The sequence below is a fragment of the Episyrphus balteatus genome, chromosome 1 (genome assembly GCF_945859705.1).
Source record: "Episyrphus balteatus chromosome 1, idEpiBalt1.1, whole genome shotgun sequence".
Taxonomy (NCBI): domain Eukaryota; kingdom Metazoa; phylum Arthropoda; class Insecta; order Diptera; family Syrphidae; genus Episyrphus; species Episyrphus balteatus.
The window spans coordinates 55,296,583-55,318,431 of record NC_079134.1 but is presented as its reverse complement, the minus strand read 5'-3'; the positions used below and the strand labels follow the sequence as shown (position 1 = coordinate 55,318,431).

Below are 21,849 nucleotides of genomic sequence, written 5' to 3'. Positions count from 1 at the left end.
TCATATAAACATAAAACAAAAAATTATCATTAATATAGTAAATTGTAATTATTGTTACTTACAGTGTTTTTGATATGTTCAGGTAGTCGTTCCAATATTGATCAAACTTATCAAACTGATAAGTGTAAATCAGCGTTAATATCGACATGGCATAAAATATAAGGAAAAGCCAAAAACCATACATGACTTTGACCCATGCTTTTGAAGATGACTGAAAAACTAATAGGAAGAATAAAAACATTGCCATATAGCAAATACGAAATCCTGTCATCTTGACACCAGTTATAGCACATAAAAATATCACAAGGATTAACAACCAAATCCATAAGCGAACAAGAAGATTCTTTATTATATCACCAGCTTTTTTTAGGAATTTTGATGTCTTTTTGTTGTCATGTGTTGAGCCTCCATCTGAAGAATTTAAAACTATAGCAAAGTTAAAATATGTTGAACAATGAAAGTTTTTTACCTGCGGCCGTTGCTGCACTAACGCTTACTTGTAAAGGCGCCACCATATCAGCCAAAGTGTTATGAGTTTTTCTTTCGTTTTTTTCTTTGAAAAATTGTCTCAATGTAACCCAGAACATAAGAAGAAAAGAAGTCTTCACAATCAATGGAATACATGGTTGAACTTGATTTTCAGAAGGGCGCTCTAAACCAATTTGTTGCAAATTAATACCAGTCGTCTATAGGAAATTTATATCAAATTAGATACATCATTGATTTTGTATTAATTTGTTTATGAGAAATGTTTGAATATAATGAAAATATATTTACATTCACACTCGAAGGTAGTTCATCGTTTGTTAAATTCATTCCATAAATGTATTGTGCTATTAAAAGTAACTCTGCATAAAACACAATGAACGGACTTGACCGCATCATTGCTTTGCGTTGATTTGGTATCATCCACAGAACATTAGCCCAAAGCAGAAATACAAATGTTAGCCAACTATGATAGACTATACTCCAAGCCTAAAAAAAAAATAAAAACAAACCATATTTATTTTCAAATGTGTGTCAAAACAATTCCTAAATATCTTACCATCATCAGAATATTTGTGAAAATATAACTGTTCTGATAGATAAATCCACCGACACTGACAATCCCATAACATATTTGATCAAACAATGATGGTCCTTTTTCACCGTCGATTCCTCGGTCTAATAAGTCCATTGGAATATCATTTTCAGCTTTTCGAGCTTCAACACTCGTTTCTATACCGCGTACAATTTTTTTGTGGCGCACCAACTAAATTCAAAGATATATAAAAGTTATCAATAAAAATTATTTCAAGCACAAATAAAAAAAAAACATATCACTCCAAGCCTTAACCAAGAAAAACAAATCAAATCCATATTTATAAAAATGAATTGCCGGACAAGAGTTTTATTTCAACAGCACTTTTTTACTATTCTAGGTGAGTTTTCGTGACAGTTATAAGTTTTGATTTTGTTAGATGTTATTAAAGTTCTATGCGAATGAAGATAAAATCTTATCTCATCGTTTTGGAGTACAGTCTTGATGTTAGTAAGATATCCCTACAGAATTTAAACATTCAACAGGGTACTCATTTGGTTATTTTTAAAACGATTTTCAACAAAAACCATAATCGTTGACGGTAAAAAAAATGTTCGTTTGCTCTCCGTAACTCTATCATTCCCAGCATTCAACAAAGGCACCTGAACTTAAGTTCTGACTTTTTAGAGGATATCATTGGTCAAAACCAAATGTCATTCAACTTTTTATGACATTATGACTAATCAGAGCATCTAAAAACTCAAAATTTAAGTTCAGGCGGCCCACGTTGACTATCACCTCGACTGTCATAACATACTTTAGGGTTCTTAATGCAGTGCTAGTTGGGTTTATGACGAGAAAAAAAAATGGTGTCTGCCCAAAATAATTGAAAATTTAATCAACCGTATTCATATAGAAAATATGTTTCATTTTGTATTGTAAAAGGAAGCCGGAAAAAAAAGATAGAGATGAAAATAATGTCAATATAATAATTGTTCTTTCCTATTAAACTATCATCCAATAATCTCCGAAGCACAGTGGTTTTCATGATAATGATCGAGTTACGGAAAGCAAAGAAAACGATATCGTCTGAGACGATAGTGATTGTCGAAACTCCGTAAATTATCACCATCATCAAACTATATCTTTTGGCGATAATCGAGTAACGGAATGAGTCCAAACTTTAATAAAGTTTTTTATTTCTATACAAGACAGTATTCCAAATCAATTGTGTTAATAATAAATTATGAGGTAAATGTGTTATCAACATTGATGCTATCTAAGCTAATAGTTTATATAGAGAAATCATTTAACGAGAATCTAATATATGCTCTTATATTGATAAAACAAATACATAATCCCAAAAAATTTAAACATGAAAATTGCAATTATATGATTTAACGTCTATAGGTATACAAACACTTAGGTATAAAAATGATACAGAAACAAAAGCATGAGGTTATAAATGGACTGATTGAATCCATTGAGACATATTTTACAGGTGAACAAATTTTACTTTCTGTAACATTTCAATTTTTTTTACTTATTTCACGTACAGGTGTAGTTTCGGTGGGTTCGGCTGACCTTTTATTTTGATGATTTGAAATCTATAGTAAAATCAAATGGCAAAACAATAATGTTGTAATGTAAATAAAAAAAAACATTAATGATGTAAAATAAATATTTTTAAAACGAAATATTCATATAAAAAAAGATTAAGCTCGTGGCATTTTCGGGTTAATTATTACGTTACTACCAAAATAAATGTTTTAACTAGTTTGTGTTGTGTCTATTGCTTAGTAGTTTTTACAAAAAACAATGTATTTTTCGTTTTGATTTGGTAGTAATCCCCTACCCACGGCATAACCAAAGTTAAATCTTAGATTTCAGCGATAACCTAGGCAAATTAGTAAGTTAAATTGCATTTTTCGCGGGACAATTTTTTTTATGGAATGTGTTCGGGTGGTTGTCCTTATCATAAAAGTCAATTTGTTGTTATGATAGGAGGTCGGGAGCAGCCGCCATCTTGGTTTCCAGATGGAGATTGGTATCATTTTTATTGAATAGCTCCATTGTAATTAATTTTAACAAAAAAGGACAAAGATAAGACTTATCAACAATAAAACTACCTAAAAAATGATATACAAACCAATTCCGTGAATTGATTAAATAAAGTTTTATAGCTGGTCAAAGTGCGGGTTTGTCTAGCAAGGTTGGGGCTAAATGACATTTTTCCATAGGGGAGAGTGGGGTACATTTGAACACTTTTTGCTTTCGCAACTGCTTGAACAAAATGTGTTTCTTTTATTGATCTTTAAAGTTTACTAACATTGAACAGTAACATTGAACTTCGATTTCAAATAAAATTTGGTTAGTTAGACGAAATATTTATATTAAATTTTGATATTGAACCAATATAGGCTCTTATGTTCAAAAGTGCCCCATGTATGGGGCAGATTTGAACATGGAAGGGACACTTTTGAACAGCAGAATTAGTTTTTTTGTAATGAATAAATAACACTTAACTTTTGATTAGTTTTTTAATAAGAATATACGCAAACTCAAAATTGATTATTAAATTCAAGGAACCAAAAAATAATAAAACTTTGAAAATATAACCTTAAAATTTAAACTATAGTTATCACATTTATTAGTTGAAAAGAAAAACAAAAAATAAGAAAAATTCATTTAAAACATAACTTAGAAAAATGGAATTCATGCCATTTATGCTTCTCAGAGCAAAATAGATTTATTTTGTGATCAACCTATATTTCTAGACATTAAATGCAAATGTTAACAAAGCGGATGTTCTTCATGTACCAAGAGCGTTAATTAGTGTAGGCAGACTTTAATTTCTATACCGCTTAAGCGGTATATAATCAAGTTCTCATCGAGATCAATCTAGTGGAACTTGAAGAATTCAGGCATTTTTTTAAATCTTATATAATGTTGTACATATTTCTATTTTTTTCTTTAATTTTGCTCACAAATGATAGTTTTATTATTCGGCCATTCCATTCGCATTTTTAGGACATTTTCACGCTTATTATCCAGTCTATCTCGTTGAAGAAGCAATCTTTTTTCTTGAAACTTGGTAAGTCTTAAGGGCACATTATAAAGTTGAAGTTCTAGAAGTTTCAAGAAAAACGAGTTCAAAATAGCTAAATTATTAACAGACAAAGACGGTAACGGAGAAGATTTGTACGCGTCTTCTCCGTTACCGCTTTATCTGTGAATAATTTGGCTACGTTAAATTAGTTTTTCGTGAAACTTCTAGAACATCAACTTTATTATGAGCCCTTAACACCTACCAAGTTTCAAGAAAAAAGGTTGCTTCTTCAACGAGATAGACTGAAAAGAAAGTCAATGTTTGTGTCTTCTTCGTGTGAAATGGCCGTATTCTTTTTATAATAAAATTACGATTTATTAAATGAAACACATTCAAGTGTCCTTAAAATGTCTGATACAAACTGCTCGGGGCGGTTTTTAACATGTTCAAAAGTGCCCCATCACATTTGTTCAATAAAAACGATACCAATCTCTTTTCCAAGATGGCGGCTGCTCCCGACCTCCTATCATCCCAACAAATTGACTTTTATGATAAGGACAACCACCCGAACACATTCCAAGAAAAAAAATTTGTCCTGCGAAAAATGCGATTTCATGCCCATATTTTGACTAATTTTCCTGGGCTACGAGAGTAAATCAAAATTTAAAATTGTAGTGAGTAAGTACAATCTGATGTACTGTAAAAATAGTTTTTAGCTTTGATTTTCAACCAGTCATGGCTGTACGTCTTTGGCCTATATAAATTTCCAACTTTTGGTGTGATTTATTTCAAGAATTTTTGGACCTACAGAGTTGCGGTTGCACTAAATTAACTGGTTGTTAGTAATTTTTTTCATAATTATTCTTCTTTAGAATTTATAAGTCAGAAAATGTCTCGAAACATTTGTATTTATCCGAAATTTCTATTGACAAATTCAATGATGAGCTTGTTGAGACAACGTAAAGATACCATTGGGTTAAAGCGGCACTTGAATTTCAGTTGTTAAAGTATAATAAGAAGGGTCCTGTTAATTTGGTTTTGTAGTTTTATTATGTCGAGTTAGCGAAATAACATCAGGAGGTGTTTTTTAAGAACTGGAGGAGGTAAATTTTGTTTGATGGATTCGATGCAATAAAAAGGGCTTATTGCTTGTAAAGTCGTAGCTTTAATATTGAATTTATGGAGTGCTCTGTTTTGATGTGACAAAAAGGTTGTTTGTCAATGTTGCTTAACTCGAAATCTTTTTTGCATAATTGACATCTTGCCTTATAGACATGACCTTAAAAATATAACTGTACGTTATAAAAAAAAGGCTAGATATATGAAGTTAGCACATAGCCGTATTTATTAAAAAAAAAAGTTTTTTTTAGAAAATCACATGATATTTGGTTAAGATTGGAATAGATGCAATTCCAATGTGTAGTATTTTCTACATAGACTTTTTTTATTTTTAAGTACTCGTAATGATCCCAAAATCTTCTTTCAGTTTTGTCGCAGTAAAGAAGCAGCTATCGAGGAGGTTTATTTTATGAGAAAACAAAAAATCTTTTTTGCTCTGTTGCAACGGTTCGTACTAACGTTTTTATGCTGATTTGATATACAACTGAGTGTAAAAAAAAATTAGTATTAAAGTTCAGATCCCTGGTAATACTTCTGCATTAAATCGGAGATGCAAAAACCTTCAAGTTAAATCGATATCAAAGGACCGAAAAACCCAGAAGCTAGCTACTTGGAGTAAACTGACCATTTACCTATATTGTGCATGGAAATAACAATTTCCTTGATCATAATAATAATAAAAAAAGATAATACATTTTTATAAATAAATACATAGAATAAATAAAGGCTTTAAGAAAACATATTAATTTAAGAATTCTTAAAAAAAGTGCTCAAGAAGAGTAAAAGTTTAAAACTGTAAGTTGTATCTTACATTTAATCGCTGAGATCTAGACCAACTATCCTTTTTACTCGCGTTTGTTGTGCGTGTGCTTATTGACATTTGGCGATTGTTCTTGGTACCGTTTTCGAGTTGTCCAAAAGCACTTAATGGTTTGCCAACACTCTATTTCATTTATTTATAATTTATTATTGCAGAGTGGTTTGTATTATGATAGTAGAAATGTGTTTTATTATTATTGTTAAGTGTAGTAAATTACAAATTTGTGTTTTTTTTTGCGATGTAGGTAAGACGTAAGTAAGCAGCAATAAGAAGAATAGAAAGCATTTACAATTTTGTTAGTAAAACGAATTAAAAAATTTAAACAAAAAAGTATATCCTCTGTTTCGGAGAAATTTCATTAAGTTTTCTTTGTATTTTTGTATATATGTATATTAAAATTTTTGTTTAGAATACAGAAAAATCAATTTGCAATTAAAAAAAAATTATAAAAAAATGTACGTACCCTCATTTCAATGAGATTTTTAGAAGTTAAAGCCAATACGTAATATGAGAATAACATTGAAAAGGGACTTAAGAACGAATCCAGCTTAAACCATGTTTCGTAGAATATAAGTCGAATATCTTTTATACAACTGGATGTTATGAGAGGTTCGAGTCCAACCAGTCTTGAATTTAGAATATAAATTAAATTTTAATATGTTTACAATTTTTATAATAATAAAGTATACATACCTTGCAACTAATGTACTATTATCAATATTTGCTTGCATCCAAGGCGTTTGATATGATACAATTGAAATTGTGTGTAAAACTAAAACCACCATAACAAATCGTATTAATATTGCGAATCCCCTGAGAAAGAAAGAGATTTTTAATTAATTTTTTTTTTTATATTAATTAATTTTCCTATTTAAATTTTTTTTTAGATGAAGCTTACCTTTGTAATGATTGAAAAGTTGCCCAGTATGAACCGGACAACAAGAAAAACAAAAAGTAAAATCCACCAGGGACCGATGGTCTAAGAACTGCAGCAAAGAATAAAGTTGCCAAACAGAACATTGGGGCTAAGAAATATACGATAGTTTATTATCCATTAGCGTAATATTAAATAGGTTTAATGTTTATCCAAAAGAACAGATACTTAAAGCAAAATTGAACTCCATTAAAAAAAAAATTAATTAGTTAATAAAAAGTAAAATGAATTAGTTAATAAAAAATAAAATTTATTAAATTAAAGTGTTTGCGTTTAAATTGTTGTGGGTACCAGTGCTATGACTCTCTGAAGGAATCGACCGTAAGAGTTTTGTCAAGTTCTTTTGCCCCCAGTTTCAGCGTGAAGGTCAGTTAAACCATAAACTGAATTTAAATTTTTCGTTTAACTCTTCCGGTATCACAGTGATTATAAACTACAATTTAGTTTCATAAGTTGTTTTTATGTAATGTGTTCAACTCATAACTTGTTTGCAATTTTTCAACTATCTTTCCTTCACCCGTATTGCAATTGTCAATTATCAATCGATTGTCGATAAATACTGACATTTGGTATTTTTAAAGCTATTAATGTGAAAACTTTGTCAACTTTTTTTATCGAATTTTTCAATTAACAACGGTTCGCATCAATCTAAGTTTTCAAAAATTTTTTTTAATCAAGTATTAAAATAACATATCGAAATTTGACTTTTATCAACTTTCAATTTATAGTTGTAAATCGCAGTAGGGTGCTTGTCTATTTTGTGTTGTTGACAAGGTTGTGAACATTTTTGTTTTCGAGCGCTGAACTGAAGCTTAAACGCAGAATAATTTTGTTTAACCTAAACTTAAAAATTGAATTCAGTTCAGTTTAAACGAAACTGTGAAGTCGAATAAATTGTTGAATTTAAGTTGAAACTTAAAGTGGAGTTTATGTGAAACTGGGGTCTAGGCTAAATAACTTAAGTCTATTTGAACTATTATAATGTGTTCCAGCAATTTTTATCACCTGTAACGTAACTTCTAACTCCGATTTTTCATTTAATTTAGTTACTTCTGTAAATTGTATAATAAACGTTACTTCATCAGGAATAACTTATGCAAGTCTTTGAATGAAAGTGCATTTGGAGTCGGGCTAACTATTCAATACCAGACTTGATTATCCCTAATAAGCATATTTATTTAAAAGATATTTATTTTGTTAACCCTTATCTTATAGACCAGTGCCGATGTCTTCAAAAACATTAAAAAGTACAAAAAAATCATAGTAGGATGAAACCCATTGGAAAAGGAGGTGAATATGATAAAAATGAAAGGAAAAATGAATTACGGGCGAACCAAGTTCGGGAAGTGGGTGGGTTGAGTTTTTAATGGTAAAAAGTGGTATATCTCGATTTCCGGCAAAACTACAAATCCTATAGAAAAAAATTGTATGGCAAAGTTGTAGGTAATAAAAAGATCTACAACTTTTGTTGTATACACTGTAATTTATTTGATTTAAAATATTAATTTGTTCACCTTATTTTGACTTAATACCAAAAAAACACCCTAATTTTAAATCGAAAATTCACGTGTCAAAATATCAGCTTTTTTCAAAAAGTTGGTGTGCATTTCGTCCGTTAAAATGTCTATTTTCTGATGGTGTAAAAAAAATTTACATTAGTATACTATAGAACATGTTCTAGTAAAATTCAAAAAATGAAAAAAGCTTGAATTCGAAAAATTTTTTTATCATTGTTTACAATTTTGGGCTATTTATTCAAATTTACACTTTAATTACTCAAAAAACGTAACATTTATCAATGTTACACGAAATCTTACGTTTTTTGAGTAATTAAAGTGTAAATTTGAATAAATAGGCCAAAATTGTAAACAATGACAAAAATTTTTTTTCGAATTCAAGCTTGTTTCATTTTTTGAATTTTACTAGAACATGTTCTATAGTATACTAATGTAAATTTTTTTTTACACCATCAGAAAAAAAAACATTTTAACGGACGAAATGCCCACCGACTTTTTGAAAAAAGCTAATTTTTTGACACGTGAATTTTCGATTGAAAATTAGGGTGTTTTTTTGGTATTAAGTCAAAATAGGGTGAACAAATTAATATTTTAAATCAAATAAATTACAGTGTATTTGGGACATAATAAGGTAAATTTTCACCAAATTTCGTAGAAAAATTTTTGTTTTTGAAAAAGATAAAAATAAAAAACCAAAAACTCGGTTTTTTGAATTTTTCACATAAATTTTGAGGTTATGTGAAAAAATTGTTGATACACAAGTTGTAGATCTTTTTATTACCTACAACTTTGCTATACAACTTTTTTCTATAGGATTTATAATTTTGCCGGAAATCAAGATATACCATTTTTTACCATTAAAAACTCAACCCACCCACTTCCCGAACTTGGTTCGCCCGTAATTTATTTTTCCTTTAATTTTTATCATGTTCACCTCCTTTTCCAATGGGTTTCATTCTACTATGATTTTTTTTGGTTTTAAAAATTATCGACCCTGGTCTATTATGCAAAGCACTTTAAATGTTATGTTGAGGGTTTACGGCACTAAAGCTGGTTTCTATGGTTCTAACAATCTTTGTGTTTTGAATTATAAACTTGTAGTTTAAATAAAATATAACGCTGGATTACAAAATAAAAATCATGTTAATGTGTTGTACTTTGAGATTCAGTCCATGAAATCTACACCCAATTTGGTGCTTGAGCAAATTAAAAAAATATTATCAAAAAGAACAAATACTCCTCTGTTTAGAACCGTGCAAAAATCTGAAACTGACCGAAAAATGACTGAGTAAAAAATCGTTGAAATGTGAAAACATTGAAAAACGGTTTTTTGACGATAGCTTGAAGTTTTGAGGGTCTATGTTTTCAAGTGCCTAAATATGATGTACTCAGTAATACCTACAACCTCTGCTAGGTCACTCCCAAAGTAATTAGTATGATTTTTATTTTGTAACACAGTGTAATCATTAAAATTAAAATAAATAAATAGGAACACTTTCTTCTGTTTTGTTTTTATTTAAAAAAAAACTGCCGATTCGTAGCAAAACTGGCGCGAATGTTAAGTAAGTAATATAAAATAAGTTGAACAGAATGTCGGTCGTGCAGGGTCTGTTACCGACATTCGTTCATCTTTCTTTCGTCGAATTCACTAATAGCAAATATTCGCAAATGATTAAAACTGTCACATTTTCCCATTCGTCGAATTCTATAAAAGGAGTGATTATTTGCAACTTTCAATTTACCCATTTCTACTAGAGGCTCAAAATTAATTTTTATAATGCGCCGATTTGTCTTCTTCTGCTGTGGTGCTACTGAGTTATCTATACTTGTAGAACCGTCTTCTATAGCAGCTACGCCTTCTCCATTTTCTGCTTGGCCGGCACCGCTTTCAAATGATATTTTTTTTGTGACTAAATAAATAGCAATTGAAGTTATAAATACAGCCACTTCTGGTAAAAGCCATTCTATGATAGCCAATGGTCTAATAAAAAAAAGTTTAAATTAAAAAAAGTTTAAATTAATTAAATAATTTTTTTTAAAACTATACTTTAATTTTAAATCGATAAAACCAATGTGTCGCAGCAGTTGCTCTGTAACGGTGCACTGACCAAATATATTTTGAATGTCAAATGCAATGATAGCAACTTGTAATGCTACATGACATAGTAATAAAATTGTACTTAATGCTATTAAAATAATTAAATATGCTGTGACGGATCCTGTAAATGAAAGAGAGACATTATTATTTACTACATTAAATTAATAGAAAACTTAACCTTTAAAGTTTTGAGCTGTTGCGACGGGAATAAATGGTGATATAAAAAACATTAACAGGTACACAAAGGATATCCCAACTGGGCGAAACAATGCAGCTGGAAAGAAACAAACGAAATGGGAAACAAAAATTCAGTTGGCTGTTAAAATATACACATAAAGAAAAAATTTGGGAATCAATGTTGTTTGTGAACTTAAACAATAAATTCATGTTTCTACATTTTCTGTCAACGTATAAGACATTTGATAGACTTAGAGCCGTTTGCTGAATCGAAACATAAGCATTTATGTTCTACATAAATTCTTATGTCACAGTTTACGCAGAGGAAAAAGTAGAGAATAAGAGCTTATGTTCAACTTAAATTATTTAAGTTTCGTTTCAACAAATGGCCCTTAAATGTTAAAATAGAGTTTTTTTACGAGCAATTACTCGACAACTCTACGCCAAAAACACTTTTTTCACCCAAAATGTTTGATATTTTATAGTCAGAGATTAAAATAGGCATTACATTTAAGATAAAATCCTCTTTTACATAAAAATGGCGGTCGTTATTTCTAAAATACTATAGCAAGTTATGCATTCGTACAAAAAAGAGAAAGAGATAACATTTTTCCATAATGATAATAGAGAATGCCAAAAAAGTGGGTCCCGGAAGTCCGTCTGTTTTTTGTGTCTGTCTGTATACGAAGCTACAGCCTAAACGGATGGACCGATTGACATCAAACTTGGTATGTACGGTTTTTGACGACTCTCCAGAAAGGTTTTTGGAAAGTTAAATTTGCTCAAAAACGGCTCCAACGATTTTGTTAAAAAAAATTCAAGTTTAATTTTTAAGACTTTTAATCTATCTTTTAATGAAAATTTTTTTTTTGAAAACATTATTAACGATACCATAGAACCATTTTTTTTTTATCCGATTCAATCCAAAACTACTTATTCGATTCTAACGAAACTTTTTGTAGGATAGCATTTATATAATTTGTATATAAGTGTTAAAAAAGAAACACTTTGTTCTTTTGTACTTTGAATTAAATTTTGTTTACTAAAAAAAAAAAATACATTGTAGCTTTGAATTTTGTATTCAAATGAATTATACTCTTTTCCAAATCGTTCAACTGAAAACACGAATTCTTTTATTTCAATTATTATATTAATCCATGAACTTATAACAGGTTATGGGCACAGTCCATGCTTAATATTTCTTGGGTGTATTAAAGAATTCAAGTTAACGATTTTTGCATTAATTGGATATTGGAAATTAAAAAAAAAAATTTCAAAATGTCCCAGAACGTTCTCCCGTCCATTGAGAAACTTAAAGGCCGTTAAAATTGGGATTCCTGGAAGTTTGCGGTTAAGACGTACCTCGAACTGGAAGATCTTTGGGATTGCATTGAATATGAAGCTAATGTAGTACCGGATGCCAAAAAAGTGACGAGAGCCTGAGCAAAAATAATCTTATTGATTGAGCCGATCAATTTTGTACATGTGCAGTCTGCGAAAACTGCGAAAGAAGCATGGAACAATCTAGAACGAGCTTTTGAAGATTCTGGGCTAACGCGTCGAGTTGGACTTTTAAGAACTTTGATAATTACACGCTTGGAGGATAGTGATTCCGTTGAGGCATACGTCACGAAGATAGTTAACACTGCCCACAAGCTGAGATCTGTAGCTATTGATGTTAGTGATGAATGGGTAGGCACTTTGTTGCTTGCTGGGTTATCTGACGAGTATCGCCCGATGATAATGGGGCTCGAAAGCTTAGGAACACCTATCACTGCAGATTCTATCAAGACAAAACTGCTACAAGATGTAAAAGATGATCAAGCTGGATCTGCTGTGTTCTTTGGTAAACGAAAACCGACAAAGAAATCCCGTGGTCCAAGATACTATGAATGCAGAGATTTCGGACATATTTCTAAGAATTGTCCAAAGAAGAACACAAAGAGCAATGAATTCAATTCCAAGACGCATGGATTATATACTGCCTTTACAAAAAATGCTGGCAACGATGACTGGTATATTGATTCAGGTGCCTCCGCTCATATGTCTATGAAGCGTGACTGTCTCACGAGTTTGAATCAACCTGTTAAAAGCGAAATAGTCTGTGCCAACAATTCTCGTCTGTCTGTGAAGGGTATTGGTGATATGAAGTTGCAAGTAGCTGTTCAGAAGAATGTCAAAGATGTTTCCATCAACAATGTTCTGTACATTCCTGAATTGTGCGTCAATCTACTGTCAGTCAGCCAAATAGTCAAGAAAGGGAACTCCGTTTACTTCGATTCAAAAGGTTGTCAAATTTTCAGCAACGATAAGCAATTGATATCTACAGCCTCTCATGTTGGTGATATGTTTAAGCTGAATCGACCGAATGTAGACGTGAGTATGGTGGCGAACGTCAATGTCAAGAAATCCAAGGCAGAGGACACCAACTTGTGGCATCGTCGCATGGGTCATCTTAATTTCGAAAGCCTGTTGAAATTAAGAGATTGTGTTCCTGGATTTGATTTGAAGAAAACCAGTAAAGAGATCTGTGAGATTTGCGTTAAAGGCAAGCAAACCATAATGCCATTCAAGGATAAAGGAACTCGAGCGACAGAAGTGCTTGAGATAATTCATGGTGATCTCTGTGGTCCAATTGACGTCGTTTCTCGTGGTGGTGCCCGGTATATAATGGTTCTTGTGGATGACTATAGCAGAAAAGTGTTTGTCTATTTTTTGAAAGCAAAGTCTGAAGCTTTTGAAAGATTTGTCGAATTCAAGAATTTGACCGAAAGACAAGTCAACAAGAAAATGAAGATCCTACGAACCGACAACGGCACTGAATTTTGTAACAGATCCTTTGACAAGTTGCTGAAGCAAAATGGAATTCGACATCAAACGACTACACCATATGCGCCACAACAGAATGGTTTGGCAGAGAGAACCAATCGAACGCTTATCGAGAGAGCACGCTGCATGTTGTTTGACGCTGGACTTGACAAGAAATTTTGGGCGGAAGCTGTATCTACTGCTGTGTATGTCATCAACAGGTCACCCTCTCAATCAGCATCTGGTTTGACTCCGGAACACACGTTTTCTGGAAAAGTTCATGATTTGAGTCGCCTTCGTGTTTTTGGGTGCAAGGCAATGGTACACATCCAGAAGCATTGTAGCAAAAAGTTCGATCCGAAGTCAAAATGTTGCGTATTCTTGGGCTACTGCGAAGATACTAAAGGCTATCGTTTATATCAACCCGATAAAAATGAAATTATCATTAGTCGAGATGTGATATTTTTCGAAAATTGTCGACTGGACAAAAAGGTAATCGATGCAAATAATACTAATTATTTATATATATTCCCAGATGAATCGAATTCAGTGGGGAATGTTGTTGAATTAGATGGAAATATTGGTCAAATCGATGTGAATGTTGGCGAACTAGATGTTGATGCTGGCGAATTAGTTGTTGATGATGGTATATTAGCTGTTGATGTTGGTGAAATCGATGCGAACGAAACTCATCTCGAAGATAACACTACCGTTGAAAATGACAACAGCACCGAACAAACCATAGTAATCTCAGATACCAATTCAGATGCCTGCGATACAACAACTGAAACATTTTACTCTGAAGAAGAAGAAATCAATGAAAGTTCAGGGAATGATGTCAGTTATGTTCCATCGATACCAATTTCCGAAGTCAGTGTTGCTGAACCAAGACGCTCTCAACGTACACCAAAGCCTGTCCGAATGAATAATTTTGCTTGTCAAGCTAAGTCAACTGAGTTTTACGATCCATTAACAGTTCAAGAAGCGTTGAACCGAAGCGATGCGAAGTTTTGGAAAGCAGCCATGAAAGAAGAATATAATTCATTGATTGAAAATAAGACTTGGGTGTTGACCGACATTCCGCCCAAGAAGAGGCCAATCGATTGCAAGTGGGTTTTCAAAACCAAGAAGGACGCCACTGGCAAGATTTCCCGATTCAAAGCTCGACTTGTTATAAAAGGTTGTGCTCAAAAACATGGAATCGATTACGAGGAAACTTACTCCCCTGTAGTGCGATATACGTCCATCCGATTTTTACTTGCAATAGCTGCAAAATATAACCTGGATATCGATCAAATGGACGCAGTGAGTGCATTTCTGCAAGGCGAACTGAGCGAAGAGATTTTTATGTTGCAACCAGAGGGATTTTGTGACAATAGTTCAAAGGTATGCAAGCTTAAAAAATCTTTGTATGGTCTCAAGCAAGCTAGTCGCATCTGGAACAACAAATTGCATGCAGCACTACTAAAGTTCGGTCTGTCAAAATCGAAAGTTGATCCATGCGTATATTACAAAGTATCTGGAGATAAAATGCTATACGTAGCCGTTTACTTAGATGATCTCCTAATTTTATCAAATGAAGAAAAACAAAAGTTGGAACTAAAGAACAACCTAAAGTCGAATTTCAAAATGAAGGACATCGGTGAAGCACGTTTCGTTTTGGGCATTCAAATCAAGAGAGATCGCAAGAAAGGAATGATTACATTAGTCGTTTCAATATGATGGATTGTAATCCAGTGAAGTCGCCTTTAGATCCTAATCAAAAACTGACGAAAGAGGTGTGTCCTCAAAGCGAAACTGAACGCGAAGAGATGAATGATGTGCCTTACCAACAAGCTGTTGGTAGTATACGTCCCGATATCAGCTTTGCTGTGAGTACGGTCAGCCGATACAATCAAAATCCTGGAAAACCACACTGGACAGCAGTTAAACATATTCTACGGTACCTAAAGGGAACAGCCGATATGAAACTTGTATATTCATGTGTTGAAAACTTTTATGCTGTTTTAAGTAATTGTATTCATTTTTGTGTTCCTGTTATAAGAAAAAAAGCAAATCCTCCATCAGTGAATTGGTTAAATAAGGATCTAAGACGCTTACGAAACTTTAAAAACGCATGTCACAAAAAATGGAAAAGAACGAGTTGCATCCAGTTTTATAACCGTTACTTATATTATCGCAAGCTATTTAACACAAGTTTAAAAACATCTTACAAAGCCTATATTTATAAAATTAAGTGCAATATATCAGGTAATCCGAAATCATTCTGGAAATATGTTAACTCCAAACGAAAAAGTTCAACATATCCGTCAACCGTGCAATATAAAGATAAAATTTCTAGCTGTGATAAAGAAATTAGTAACATATTTGCAGATTTCTTCCAACAGACATATACCTCGAGCAATCCTAATTACTGTGATAATATAGATTTAAGTTTTCCAACCTGTGATATACCTTTTATAAGATTGACTGAAGCGGAAGTAGTGCAATATATTGACGAATTAAAAAGTAACTGTTTGTCCGGTCCCGATAAAATTCCGTCCATATTTGTCAAAGCAAGCAAGTCCTATATATGTTCTGTAATTACGTATATTTATAATTGTTCACTGTCAACTGGTGTTTTCCCTGAGCTGTGGAAATCTTCATTTATTGTCCCTCTTCATAAGAGTGGAAATAAGAATAACGTTGAAAACTATCGAGGAATTGCGAAACTCTCATGCTTACCAAAATTATTTGAGAAAATAGTCTGCAAACATATTCAATTTTACTGCCAAGGATTAATTTCCCCTGAGCAGCATGGGTTCTGCTTGCAGAAGTCAACTTCTACAAACCTATTGGAGTTTGCTAACAATGTTAACATCAATCTGCAAAATGGCCTCCAAACTGATGTTTTCTACGCTGATCTTAGCAAAGCTTTTGATAGAGTATGCCACTCCATACTATTTAATAAATTGGCAAAATACGGTTTTCCTGAAATGGTTTCTTGACTGGATAAAATCTTATTTAAAAGCACGAACACAGTTTGTCATCTTTAAGAAAAGTATATCTAAGCAAATTGATGTCTTATCCGGAGTTCCACAGGGCAGCCACATTGGACCACTTTTATTTATCCTTTTTCTCAATGATATTTCTAAGGATATTTCGTATTGTAAAATTCTCAAATTTGCTGACGACTTCAAACTTTTTTACGGTTATTCGAACCCAAATGGCTATTTATTTCTACAACACGACATTGACAGAATATTTGAATGGTGCAATACAAATGGAATGGAACTTAACAAAAAAAAGTGCAAAGTAATGTCCTATTCCAGGAGCAGGAACCCCTATTTATCTTACTACTTTGTTGATGAATACATGATCGAAAGAGTTGAACATTTCAATGACTTAGGAGTCTTATTTGATACAAAGCTGTCGTTCAACCCTCATATTGACATCATTACAAGCAAGGCAAGGAGTCGCCTCGGTTTTATAATGAGGTTCTCAAAAGAATTCAATGATCCTCATATTCTAAAGGTTTTGTACTGTGCTCTCGTCCGTCCCATCGTTGAATATTGTAGCTGTATATGGTGTCCTAGCTACGACGTAGCCATAAATAAAATTGAAAGTGTTCAAAAACGCTTTTTACTATTTGCTCTTCGACATCTCCCTTGGGACCCGAATCTAAATCTTCCGGCTTATGAAAATCGCTTAAAGCTTCTTGGACTGTCGACACTTAAGAAACGGAGAGAAGTCACCAATGTTCTTTTTATCTACCAGCTTATATCCGGATCAATCAATTCACCTTCTATCCTCAGCATGCTGAACATCAACACTCGCCCAAGACTTACTCGTAACCCTTCATTTTTTTATACGGCTTCATCCAGAGTTAACTATGGAATTAATGAGCCTGTTAATATTATGTGCATGGACTTTAATCAATATTATCAAAACATAGATTTTAATTTATCAAAAAATATTTTAAAGACGAAACTATTTAATTGTTAATTATGATTTCGTAAACTTTCTAAAATAACTATTGTTACTATTTTTTAACAACTTAGACACGTAGTCTGTAGTTGAATAAATAAATAAATAAATAAATAAATAAATAAATATACCAGTAGTGATAACAACGTATCTGCTTTTTGCGATGCTGACTGGGCAAGCGATACTGATGAAAGACGTTCTGTTACCGGCTATACTTTCCTGCTTAATAATGGTGCTATTTCTTGGAATTCGAAGAAACAACCAACGGTTGCTATCTCAACCACCGAAGCAGAATATATGGCGCTAGCAGCAGCAGCTCAAGAAGCAACTTGGTTGAAAATGTTGCAGAGAGAGCTCATTCCAAACTCACCAGACTCGATAATAATCCGATGTGACAATCAAAGTGCTATAAGTTTGGCTCTTACCAGTTCTTATCAATATGATGACCAAACACATTGATGTCAAACACCGTTTTATAAGAGAAAAAATCGATGAAGGCAAAATAATTCTAAAAAACGTTAGTACCAAAGATATGACAGCTGATGTGATGACCAAGGCTCTACCAGCCCCAAAGCACAACGCTTGTGTTACTGCACTCGGATTACGCTTTGGCAAAATCTAATTCAGTGGGGGTGTTAAAAAAGAAAAACTTTGTTCTTTTGTACCTACTTTGAATTAAATTTTGTTTACTAAAAAAAAAATACATTGTAGCTTTGAATTTTGTATTCAAATAAATTATACTCTTTTCCAAATCGTTCAACTGAACTGAAAAAATTAATTAATTTTTTGATTTTTAAAAAAATTTTCGAAAAAGGGACATTGAATTTTTTTGAAATTTTGGTTTTAGATGTTGATTAGTGATTTCTACAAAATGGCATACCAATTTTATCTCAAAACTTTTTTCCATAGCTTCTGATATTAAGTTTCTACTTTCTTAAAAATTAATATTGAATTAGAAAATTTAACGGTAATCATTAACGTTTTTATATTGAATTATAGTATTTTAAATATTATATTCTTCAAGAAAAAAAAAAAACAACTATTCTATTCGTGTGCTAAGCTTATATAGCCGCTCCTTAATAATAACATTTCATGAAATGTGCAAATAACTAGAGCGCATCCTAGTCATAAATTTTGAGCCCACACCTCAGTACTTTAGAACTTGGAAGATATATTCACCTAACAACGAACATCGTGTCCAAGTGACATTAATTAATGTGCAAATGTTTTTGTTATTGTTTAACCTTTCAAATAAAGCGTATACAAAGAGTACACTTTTTTAACTTGTAGTAAATAACAATGATGCGCTTCACATACATTTTTATAACAAGTTTTTCATTCATGCCATTCTATATTATTATAAGAACCTTTTTAATATCCAACATTGTTTCAGGAGTTTAGAAACATGCATTGTATGTTGTGTTCATTTAACCTGATTAAATTTGCAAAATATAAGGAAGGGCAAGTTTAATGTTTTCCTGCAGTATGTTTTAAGAACGGATAATGAGTTTTTTTGTTATTATTATTAAACACAATTTTAAAGGACATGCAATGACACTGGTCTGTAACGAAAATAATTCAATACTGTGTCACTTTATTGTATTCTCATACAACTCTGAATGTTTAAAAAGTAATAAAATAAAGGTTGATGTTTCATAAATTAATTTACAAACAAGTAAAGCCACGTAAAAAACAAAAAGTAAAGGGTGTTCTAGAAAAAAGTATTTTTTTTTCTTTCTGAAAAGCACAAAACATTTTTGCATTGGTTTTTTTTTTTTTAACTAGTGAGAGCATTGAATTTTTAAAACCAAGCAAGTACTTAAGGCAAATTGCTCATACGGATCATAAATTTGAATACTAACTACAATGGTCGAAAAAAGTATTTTGACAAAATCAACTAACTGATGAGAATAATCTGTAACGGTTAAACAAAAAATAAGGAAGTCGACGGTTATTTAATAAGTATACTATGGTGAATCTCCTGATGGTCAATGTCAGTCATATAGTTGGCATTATGCTTCGAGGCTGCATTTTTTGTATAAAAAGAGCTAATTTCTGAGGGAAAAAAGTATTTTGACAAACGTTCTTTTTCAATGTTGGTAAGGTAAGGTGTTTCAAGAACGCATAAAACTGACAGACTTGTAAAGGCTCCGATCTGTAAAAATTGGGTGAAACGGCGGAACTTAACATTGAAATTAGTGCATCTTCTGTTGGAAGTCATAACTTCGGTGTGTCTGTTAAAAAATCTGTGGAGAACTGGGGTGGAAACGTGTAAGCTGATTTTTGATAGTTGACTGTCAAACTCAAGAAAATTCGTCTGTGTAAGATGATAGTCAAAAGTGACTATCATATTTTTTTGACTTTTTCAGCTGACACCTATTTAGGTGTCAATTTGCTACAATTTAACATTTGTAGAATATTTTTTCTTGATTTTTCGTGGTGCTTTTACTTTGTTTGGGAAAAATGAATATTTTTCTGCCTGCGCAATTATTTTAAGCCTACAAAATTAAAATAAAGTAAATGAATATGAAATAGAAAATAGAAAAGTCAGGCTTGAGGAACAAATTAAATTATATTTAATTCATACCTTTGTACACAGAAAAAATAATTTAAAAATAATATTTCGTGTTTTTAATAGACTCATACAAAATTTTCGAATAACATAAGATACTTTTTTGAGTATATTACAGTTATAAATTATTTTTGAGTATATTAAAGTATATTTGAGTATATTAAAGTTATTTTTGAGTATATTAAAGTTATAAATTATTATTTTAAGCGTTTTAAAAAATATTAACTTACGTTTTTAATAATTGTCTTCTCAATTATTGTAGCTATGGAAGTGAAAAGCTGAAACTCTTCATCGGTTATTCTAAAATTTACTGACGTTTGACAAATGTCAAACCCAAGCGATACCAAGTTAACCAAAATTAAAAATGATCTCAAAACGATCACCTTACACAGATGGAAAATAGTTGCCTATCAAATTTGAGAGTAAAAAATATGATAAACAAATATCATTTTAGCCGATTCCACCCCTGAATTTATCGCGAGAAAATATAAATTACCAAATATGAAAACACAAAAATATAATTATACTATGCAAGATTTACCACGAATGGACAAAAAAATGAAAAAAATGCACTAAAAAAACAGACGCATTTTGAAGACAAAAAGTCTGGATTTAGAAATGAAATTATTTCATCAAAAACTTTGTTAGCAGAAGTACCCATTGCATTAAGCTCGAAGAAGACAATTTTCACATATTTATAGGAAGATAATACTGTATTTACCTCATAACACAAAAATTGAAAAAACAAATGAATTCTAATGAAAGTGAGTAAATTTGTATTAAATTGATAATTGATGTAATTTTTTAACTACATATATGTACATCCATTTCTTAAGCCGCATTCTTTCTTTTTTGGTCAGTAAAAATGCTTAAGTAGAACTTAAAATACTTATGTTCTACTATTTCTTCCCACTAAGTTATGTTCAACTTAGGAGTGTTTATGACATAGTTTGAAATTCGAGCAAACTGTTATGTGGAATTTAGCTCTTTAGGTTTTACTTAAATATTGAAGTTTCGTTTCAGCAAATGGGCCTTAATCAGTGGCGTACGTTGAATCGCCGGGCCTTGGGGCAAGCCTAAATTTTGGGGCCTCTTTGATATTTGGGGACTCCTTAGATACAAAAAAAAAAGTACCAAGTACGTATTATACGCCATACATTTTTTTGTATGGCTTATTTATTTTTAGGTTTATTTTAATGTTTTAATATGTTCGTAATGCACTTTGCTATACTTACTTAAAATGTCTATCATAAAAGTAGTAAATACTTGTACTAGGGGGCCCCAAAATTAAATATTTACAGACTCCTAAAATAAAAATTTGTTTAGCTTAGAGTTGATAGTTCTTGGGGCTCTGTTCTGAAGTAATATGTACATATTTGATTTTCCATCATAATTTTTTTTTATTGTGGGGCCCCTGAAAAATTAATTTTGGGACCCCCAAAATTAAATATTTAGAGGCCCTTAAAATAATTTTTTCTAGCTTAGAATTGATTGTTCTTGGGGCCTCTGTTCTGAAGTAATATGTACACATTTGATTTTCCATCATCAAACACAGTTTATTTCTTTTGAGGCCCCTGAAAAATTATGTTTGGGGCCTCACAATTAAGTGCTTAGAGGCCCCTAAAATATAATATAATTTTTTTGGAGCCAAGAATTAATAGGTATTGAGGCCTCTGTTCTGAAATAATATTCGGAATGCCACCAATAACATTAATGTTTTTATTTTGGGCCCTGATGTATTTATGTTGGGGCCCTTGAATTGATATTT

General features: G+C 31.8%; 1 protein-coding gene across 10 annotated transcripts in view; it reads right to left on the bottom strand.

Moving 5' to 3' along the window:
- LOC129915875 (piezo-type mechanosensitive ion channel component) overlaps window positions 1–21,849 on the bottom strand; it is a 291,170-nt gene that overhangs the window by 226,734 nt on the left and 42,587 nt on the right. For 8 of the 10 annotated variants that reach the window (XR_008772383.1, XM_055995585.1, XM_055995575.1 and 5 more), the window contains exons 3-13: window positions 10,737–10,832; window positions 10,508–10,679; window positions 10,203–10,441; window positions 6,908–7,034; window positions 6,703–6,822; window positions 6,473–6,635; window positions 6,001–6,132; window positions 1,046–1,252; window positions 778–975; window positions 470–686; window positions 63–411 (exon numbers count right to left, since the gene is read on the bottom strand). Coding sequence is in view for 9 of the 10 variants with exons in the window: in XM_055995585.1 (XP_055851560.1) it covers window positions 63–411; window positions 470–686; window positions 778–975; window positions 1,046–1,252; window positions 6,001–6,132; window positions 6,473–6,635; window positions 6,703–6,822; window positions 6,908–7,034; window positions 10,203–10,441; window positions 10,508–10,679; window positions 10,737–10,832 (2,020 nt within the window). In the remaining variant the exon portion in view is untranslated. Of the gene's footprint in view, window positions 1–62; window positions 412–469; window positions 687–777; window positions 976–1,045; window positions 1,253–2,577; window positions 2,629–6,000; window positions 6,133–6,472; window positions 6,636–6,702; window positions 6,823–6,907; window positions 7,035–10,202; window positions 10,442–10,507; window positions 10,680–10,736; window positions 10,833–21,849 lie in introns of all 10 variants that reach the window. The other 2 variants (XM_055995599.1, XM_055995614.1) reach the window with 2 other exon arrangements.